General features: G+C 43.3%; 1 protein-coding gene across 1 annotated transcript; it reads left to right on the plus strand.

The window, feature by feature from the left end:
- Window positions 1–6,118: 6,118 nt before the first annotated feature.
- Window positions 6,119–8,777, plus strand: LOC129738939 (glutathione hydrolase 1 proenzyme-like). Its single transcript, XM_055730268.1, has 4 exons — window positions 6,119–6,315; window positions 6,400–7,215; window positions 7,325–7,747; window positions 7,804–8,777. Exons 1-4 carry the CDS (start codon window positions 6,206–6,208, stop codon window positions 8,309–8,311), a joined length of 1,857 nt encoding a protein of 618 aa, XP_055586243.1. The 5' UTR covers window positions 6,119–6,205; the 3' UTR covers window positions 8,312–8,777.

Consider the following 8,777-nt stretch of genomic DNA (forward strand, 5'->3'; position numbering starts at 1 on the left):
CAAAATCTGTTTTAAATTTGTAAGCTTCAACATGATTGAAATTGATTTGTAACCTTTCCTCTTTTAAGATTCATAGGTAGATTTCTTAAAATGTGTATTGAATATCCGTGAAATAACCGTTGCAAAACCGAATATGAGGTACATCTACCCCCAAGAACTCAATTCAACCTTAATACGGAAATTTTACTGTTTTTTCGCAATTGATTTAAAAAATTCAATTTAGGTTATTCTGACGAATATTACTAAGTGGAGTATACCTTGCACAACAAGCTATGCTCTTGTCACAAAATAAAGTAAACAAGGTGGATCATCAGTTAACAAACACAAAGCAACTCGTAATAAGACAATCAATTTATTTTATGAGAGAGTTATCATCAATGATTACTAAAGAAGCGATTTGGGTAGATAATAATTCCGCTTTGAAGAACGTTAAAAAAATTTACGATAATATTTTTTTTACTTCGAAAATAAGTATTTAAAAACGTGAGAAGATGGGGGGGGGGGGTAATTATCAACGTTACGTAATTTTCATAGGGGGTACGTCAAAGCGTTACGATTTGTGACATACGGGGGGAGGGGGTCAAAAAAGTTCATTTTTTGCGTTACGTAATTTATGGATGCCACATTTATTGCACTTAGTACAGTTTTTAGTTGAACACTTTTTGTGAAACTCATTTAATCATTTTTATTTTCTCTCTTTAAAAAACTGGCGTTTAAAAATATTTTTCATAACAAACACTTCCCAATGTTCATGATGTTTATACATAGTTTTATTATAATGATTTTCGAGCGTCGTATTTAATGCGACATCCTTCGATTCGCCGTTTAATTTTTAATAACTTTTCGTTCTAAGGATAGCGTCCAATGTGTCAACACTCGACGATTACGAACTTTGGTTTTATTGGCATTTAGGTACTTGCGAGAAAATGCGCTCAACCACTGCTGACGAGTGGAGGATTATAATCGGATATTTAATATTTGTAGCAAATTCGGAAATCTAATTGTTCTTTCGTGTACTTCCTAGTAAGGAAATCGTATCGTCAGAATAATAAAAGCTAACTTTTGACTTATTTTCTCTAAAGTTTTCAATAAACTAGAGGAAAGCAAAATGTTGAAACTTTTGTCAGTTTTTTTAAGTAAAAAATGAGTACAAATCTGTACCAAATTTTGATTTTTTTTTTACAGATTCTGTACCAAAAATGACCTAAAAAATCTGTGGTGATACTTCATGAAGCATCCATGACCAGTCAGGAATTGCGTCAGGTAAAAATCCACTTCGCCATGCTTTCTCTCCATCCACTCCTTGATATTTGGGATCAAACGACAGGTTCACCTTCCTCTTTCTGAGCTGTCCCACAGCTGCTGCCAGTTGGCCATGAAGATATCCCTGGCTCGTGTTCTCACGTTTCGCGTGCCTCTATTTTCGTAGTAGAGGAGTTCTCCACCAACAAAACCGAGATAGGCTACAACGCATGCAGCCTCCGACGAAACGGTGCGGTATGCACTAATGATCAGCAAATCCATTCGCTTTTGCGGTGAAATCAGTTTTGATATCAGGACTATCTCGGTGGTGAGCCAACTGCAAACTCTTGGAGTGCATCCAGCTCTCTACCGCTTCTACAGCCTCTGAAGCTCTTAGCTGGACGATTTCTGTTGAGTAACCCGTCGCTAGTAGAATCATCGATTCACGCCCCTCTCTATGGTAGGTCCTAGAATTACCTACGTTCGCCAGGTCTATATTCAGCCTTTTTATTAGTGGATGACCCAGGTGGTAAATCCTTTCAACGGATTACATTCCAAGGCACGGCGAGCCACCGGGTCCCTCCAGTTTGCTACTCTGGGTCCATGGGTGCAATTGGACGTCTCATGATACAATGCTAAGGAACATTGTACCCCCTACGCCACCCAGTCCAGTCCACCTGGGGTCGCTTGACCTTTGATCCCACCGCGTACTGTTGAGCACACTTTCATTTTTGATGGTGGGAGGTCGTTTCGCGCTAATGTGCTCCAAGGCAATACTCGTTTCCGAATCCTCTATCAGCAAAAACCAAATTCTAACATAACCCCTCCTCTGACGAGTTAGGACCCGTCATCTCATCGTGTTAAAAGAGGTCACCATTAAGCGCAGCTTCGAACTTTGTGGATCTAGTCCAGGAAGTCCAGAAACACAAAGCGAGTTGTCGACGACACTTTCTCTGTTCGAACACGCGGGTCAGGAGGCAAGCCTCCTAAGCCACGTGTAGGACTCAGACTCTTCCGAGCTCTCTAAAGTTGACTCAGTCACCACTCAGCGCCACTACCCAATTTTCAAGTCGGGTGCTTTACTCCCCGAAGCGCAAATCGTGCTGTAGACCGCCCTCATTAGGTCGCACTCGCGGTTCAGGCGCATCAATTCCCGAAACGCGTTGTAATGGTCCGTAGTAGGCAAAGTGGTAACATCCGTAGAAACTCCGATTCATAACTTTAACGTGTATCATTTCAGCCTTAATGAGTGTGGATCTTTGTGTACTGAGATGGAAAATTTCGGTAAAATGGAATTTCCACCCATAAGGACTACGGAATAACTTATCGTTATTTTGACAGTCATGAGTTACCTAAGGTGACTTTTCGAGGAAAAGGAAAAATGGAGTTTTTTTGGTGACCAAAAAGAAAACCGAAGCTGCCGAATAATAAAATTTATGCAAGGGGGTTATTCTACTGTCTTCATAAAAATTTTACCCGTTTAATCGTCCACGTAAAAATACGTGCGTGTCATCCATCGAGTGCCTGGGGAACCTGGAAGATATTGGCCTAGCTAATCGGATCAAAATTGAACCCCAATTCCGAGGAAGTTTACTTGCAAGGACTATTTTATCGATAAGTTTCCATCTTAGTTACCTTAGGGATATTCTTATTAAGCATTGTGTATGTTTACTTTATGTTGCGGAATTCTACAGCTATTTCCACGGCGACAAAGTTCGAGTATAAAACGCTAACCACCCTCATTTCGCCAACACCACTTTGTGTAGTTTCCTTTGAAAGCCCACCCCTGGGTTTTAAGCGACTTAAGCACATCAACTTTTATAGTGTAGTCGCTTAAATGCTGTAGTTGAGCTACGCAATTTTTTCAAGAAAAAAATCATTTCCTTTAGCACAAAGTAGGATTCAATCCTGGTTAAAATCAGTGGGTGTTGATTTTCTAGAAGTTTATCGTCCTGTTTCGGCTTTGAATACCCAAAAGAAAGCGAGACGGTACAGCGTGTCGAACCCTGACACCCCCTGGACTACTGTACCTCACTGACACTGACGTGTTTAACATGTCTTTAAGTGATTAACCCACCATTGGCTACCACTTCACGCAGCTACTCATTTTGCGAGTCGGATCTCTCCCTTCGGTCACGTCCGCATTTCAGGGCCATGACCCTCCGAACGCGTGTTGGATCCTCAGCCTCGCACGAGTACTGGTACCTAAGTATCCGGGTGCACCACTGCTTCCGCGCGGATTTGGCAGATCCGTCGACGGCCTCTAGTGGGTTTAGTGATAGTTCTCTTAGCCGTAAATCTGCAATACGCCGGACTCGCACACACGTTTCCGCCCTGGACCACGAGGAGGTGGAACTACCAGCCCAGAGCTACATTCAGCCTTGCAAGTGCTTCAAGTAGACTCTGTCCTCTGGCGTTCGTAAGGCAACTTTCCCAAGCTGGGCCCAAGCATTGAAATCCCCCGCGATAATAACGGGGCTTCAATCTGTGAGCACATCGACTATCTTATCCATCGTAGCACTAAATTTCTCCAGGGTCCACCTCGGTGGAGCGTAGCAGCTACAGAAAAAGATCCCATTGACTTTGGCTATCACGAAGCCTTCCTCATTCTTGTATAGGAAACTTTCTTGTCACCTCTATTGCGGCCAGATTGGTACTATCGGTCACCCAATTTGTGCCATTCAGTGCTCTATAATAGAGGTCTGCTACTAACGCTATGTCTAGCTTATCTTCCACCGCCATCTGTCGCAGAAGCGGTTGTGCTTCGTGATAGTGGTTGAGGTTGATTTTGATGACTTCCAAGCCCTTGCCTTGGTATCGCTGCTGATGCCTTTTGGTAGGCAAAGTACCTTGGGTTGCCAGTTCCATGGTCACCAGGGCAAATAAAACACTTAGCCGGCTTAAGAGCCTGTCTCAATCGGATCGAGATCTGATCTTCGCCGATCTTGCACTGCTCAACTAGTGGTGTAGGGGAGAGTGGGGATACTTGATCCCCTTTTGTTATTTTTACCATATCTTTTTGGAAAAATTTAGCAACTCGCCGTCTTTGACATTTTCTGACAGCTTGTAACTTCAAGTTTCTATGCTCCAAAATTTAGATTGATACTTGAACCCGTTGATGAACTAGAAGCATTTTCGTGGGAGTAAAAAAATTGCGATTTTTCTGAAGCTAGGGGAGACTTGATCCCCTATTGAAGGAGACTTGAGATTTTATTCAGGAAGTCCTAATCCTTGTATAAAAATCAAACAAAACCCCAAGAAAGAATGTTAATTGACTATTTTGGTCATGTTTGTTCTCATTTCACAATTTATAGCAGACATAAGAAGAAAATTCTATAACTTTGTCTCAACGCTAACAACATTGCATACTTAAAGGCGTTATTTCTTATAATAAAGAGAAACATATTTTTTTTCTCTATTCTTCAGACAATTGTTTGATAAATATTAGTAATTTCGTAATCAACATTCATAACGATCAATTCAGAAGAAGAATATGCCGGTTGGAGGGGGGATGAATTGTACCCAACTCTAGGGGATCAATTGTACCCATAATCAACATTCTAGAAAACTTTTTCTGAAAAAAGTTGAGAGTCTTCCATTGCTTTGAAAATATGGAATTAGGTAGTTCATTTTACGCTCGAACGATTGATACATTGGAACAAATATTTTTTTCATAATTTTCCCATGTAAGGAACATTTTAAAGTGATGAAAAAAGATCTTCAAGCTACATTTTGTGAAATTTTTCCAACAAAGTTCAATTACTCAAACAATTATTTTGTTAAAATTTTTTAAACTACAAGCATTGTTATTTTGCTCATTTTGGCACATTTATCTAGAACATTTGATCTTAGTAAGACATTCCAGTTTCGAGATATAGCTAAGGAATCAAGTATCCCCAGGGATCAAGTATCCTCATTCTCCCCTACTGATTTCAACTTCTGTCGTAATTTCGAGGTTTTCGATACGGATGGTCACTTCGTGACATAACGCACGCACGTCCGCCATCTCGCCTAGAACTTCCTCCACTAGCGCCTTGAAGGATACATTCTTTGTTGCTGAACTTCGTTTCAACTCGAGGATCATCTCACCGGAACGAGTACGACGGACCTCCTTTTGTTTCTCCCTAGTTGAGCAAGCTTGTGGTCTGGAACCATAACTACGATAGCTTCACCTTTTTCCCTTAAGCGGCTACGCTGCTTCTTGGGATTAAGGTTTGTTCTAGTAGCTCTCTCTTACGATGTTTACGCGTCACTGTCTGCCATTCGGAGGGCGCTACCTCGTGAGGTTGTCGACCTTTCCTTTCAATTGGCAGGGCCTCGTAGAACCATCGGGTCTAGGGCTCTTGTTTAAGGTGCCAGGTCTCGGATAACCTGGCGAACCTCGTTTCCTCGGAGTAATGAGCTCATTCCTCACCGTTTGAACGAAGGCATCGATCCGTTTCGGGCGACTGACATTCATCTAAGAGGGTTTCTCCGCCTCTGTTCCTCTACTAGCAGCACTGCCATTCAACGGTCTTACCATCTCTAGGACTGCTTTGTTTGCCTCTGTAAATGTTTTTTTGTATCGGATCACGTGTCCAGGTGTTTTCGATTTCAAACTGGGATGTAACCGACGTTAGATGAACAAACACCTGTAGATACAGACAAAGTCTGGTTTACAGATCAAAACAAATTTTCCTTATCATACATCGCCTGTATTTTGTACCGCCATTGGGGCCAGATGTTTTCTCTTATGAATAAACCCTTTGAAGGTGAATGTTTGATTTTCGAACAAAGTGATGAAATACACCAATTCAAACCAGTCAATTCAGGTCAATAAGGCCCTTATATATTCAACTGTTGTCAGTTGAACTACAAGGACGCGACAATAAAGACGGTACGCCTTGAAAACCATGGAACAGTGCTCGGTTGCTTGTTCAGTTGATAGGGTTGCCGATTTTTTGCTATCTCGGGACGGTAACGAATGAGCAGAAACGAAAAAGCACCAGTGGTTGGGTGTGAGCTCCCATGGTGCTATGCTCCACTTAGTCACTTCAGCGAGAAAGAGTTCACCGAACGCCAAAGAAAATCATTGTAAGTAGGGTAATTATGTTTTCCTTTACAAAACATATTTTTCTGGGTTAGTAATCAAGTACTATCTATTGTGATTCGTGCTAGGGTAAACTGTAACCGGCTTCTGATTGTGCTAGTTGCTTTGGTGTTGCTGATATCAATCGCCTTCGGGCTGATTTTCGTGCTGCACGTAGATGAACTCACTGCGGATGGTTGTGGCACGAGTGCGAGATGGCCTCAGAATCCCATTCGGACCGGAGCGGTGGCTTCGAATGCGGCCGAATGCGCTCGGATAGGAGCCGAAATTCTCCGAACGAAGGGATCGGCTGCCGATGCTGCGATCGCGATGATGTTCTGTGAGGAGATCGCTTGTTCCGAGAGTGCCGGAATCGGTGGAGGGTTCTTGCTGACCTACTACAATCGGACCAGTCGATCGGTTGAGGTGCTGGACTCTCGGGAGATTGCCGGCAAAGGTGCAACGGCCGATATGTTTGTAGGGTATGGTTCTAAGGCAACATATGGAGGATTAGCCGCGGCCACACCTGCCGCTTTGAAGGGCTACTGGGTGCTCCATCAGAGATTAGGTAGGCTTCCCTGGAGACAGCTCATTGAACCCTCGATCAAACTCTGCCATGAAGGTTTTGTAGTGAATCCATTTATGGCGAGATATTTGGCGGAAGTTAGTGGAGCAATTCACAAGGATCCAGGGCTTCGGAATGTTTTTGTGAATCCTGAAACAGGACAGGTGTTCAAACTGGGTGATCGAATTCGGAGACCGGATTTTGCGCGAACTTTGGAAACAATTGCCAATGAAGGAGCAAACGCTTTGTATTCGAAGAGTGGAACGCTGCTACCCAAGTTTTTGGAAGATCTTAAAAGGCTAGGAAGTATACTCACGGAACAAGACTTCCTAAGCTATGAGTAAGTGGATTTAAAAATATGCAGGTGAATGTCCAAATTTCTAATGGATTTGGACAAAACTTGCTAGTTTATGTTTCAAAATTAGTTGTAAAAAATTTAAAACTTTCAGACCTCAATGGAAGGCTCCAGTTTCCGCAAAAATCCACAACGACACGGCCTACAGTGCAGCTCTTCCTGGAGGGGGAACCATCCTGATTCACATGCTGAACATTCTCGAGGGCTATCCGGATCTGCACCGGCATGATCCCGTAACCTGGCATTGGATTGTCGAAACCTTCAAACACGCCTACGGAATCCGTACTCGCCTAGGCGACCCAGCGTTTGTCCCCGGAATAGAAGAGCTGGTCCGAAATTTGACCTGTAAAAGCTATGCTGAGTACATTAGGTCCAAAATCAATGACTCGCACACGTCTGAAGACTACAAGTTCTATGGGGCAGATTTCTCGCAGCCGGAAGACCATGGAACGGCACACATATCCGTTCTGGAACCGAATGGGGATGCCATCGCCGTGACCAGCACAATCAACGACTAGTCAGTGAAGATCAAGTCAGTCAAGAACAGTTTCCTGATAGCTTTTTTCGTTACAGTTTTGGAGCGCGCATAATGTCGCCTCAAACGGGGATCATTCCTAACGGGCAGATGGACGATTTTTCTACCCCGGGTGTAATAAACGTCGTCGGAGTCCCGGCATCGCCCGCCAACTACATCGCTCCCGGAAAGCGACCGCTTTCGTCCATGTCCCCAACTATAGTGGTCGACCAGAAGGGAGACGTTCAACTAATCGTCGGTGGAGCAGGTGGGACCAAGATCACAACTTCGACCTTGTTGATCATTCTTCGAAATCGATTCTTCGGGCAGGATTTGCGGAGTTCGATTGAAGCTCCACGAATACATCATCAGCTGGCCCCTATGGAGTTGCAGTACGAGGACACATTAGGGGCGTCTATCGTCGAAGGTTTAACTGCCCGAGGGCACAAGCTACGGAAACCGGACTACGTGGCCCAGATGACGGCCGTGGCTAGGGAGCGAGATGGACGAGTGACGGCGGCGTTCGATCCCAGGAGACCTGGTGGAGCAGCCGTGGTGCCATTTTGAGCGATTAACATTAGTGTCCGTTGCAGATCATTAATGAGGGGATAACTAAGTCGAGTTATGAACAAACGAGTTGCATCCACAATTTCATACAGATTCGAAATATTCCCTTTGAAATGCACTGATTAACTTACAAGAAGCGTATTTTTATCAAATAACCGCATGTGGATGAGCATTGCACAGTGGTTTAAAACTCGAAAAACGTGATCATGGCCTTTACGAAGGCTTAAATGTCAAAATAGCTTCATGATATGTTCTACATAATGTTACACAATGTTCTTCATCAAGGAGTATTTTTATTAGCATGGTACATATGGTTGTCAACGTTTCTTCTGATCCTGCGTTCCAGATGTCTCTGCGTTCTCTGCTCCTTGGTAGGCCCAACCACTTTATGTTTTTGGTCATTTGATTGTTTTAATACTAAAACGATCAAAAACATGAACAAGTATGAGCCGTTTCAAATAAAGAA

This window comes from Uranotaenia lowii, chromosome 1 (genome assembly GCF_029784155.1).
Source record: "Uranotaenia lowii strain MFRU-FL chromosome 1, ASM2978415v1, whole genome shotgun sequence".
NCBI classification, from domain to species: Eukaryota; Metazoa; Arthropoda; class Insecta; order Diptera; family Culicidae; genus Uranotaenia; species Uranotaenia lowii.

Excerpts from the sequence above, each read along its gene's own strand:
- LOC129738939 (XM_055730268.1), top strand. The coding sequence starts at position 6,206 with ATGAGCAGAAACGAAAAAGCACCAGTGGTTGGGTGTGAGCTCCCATGG. Across the intron at positions 7,216-7,324 it reads CAAGACTTCCTAAGCTATGA|ACCTCAATGGAAGGCTCCAG; the intron begins GTAAGTGGATTT and ends TAAAACTTTCAG. Across the intron at positions 7,748-7,803 it reads ACCAGCACAATCAACGACTA|TTTTGGAGCGCGCATAATGT; the intron begins GTCAGTGAAGAT and ends TTTTCGTTACAG.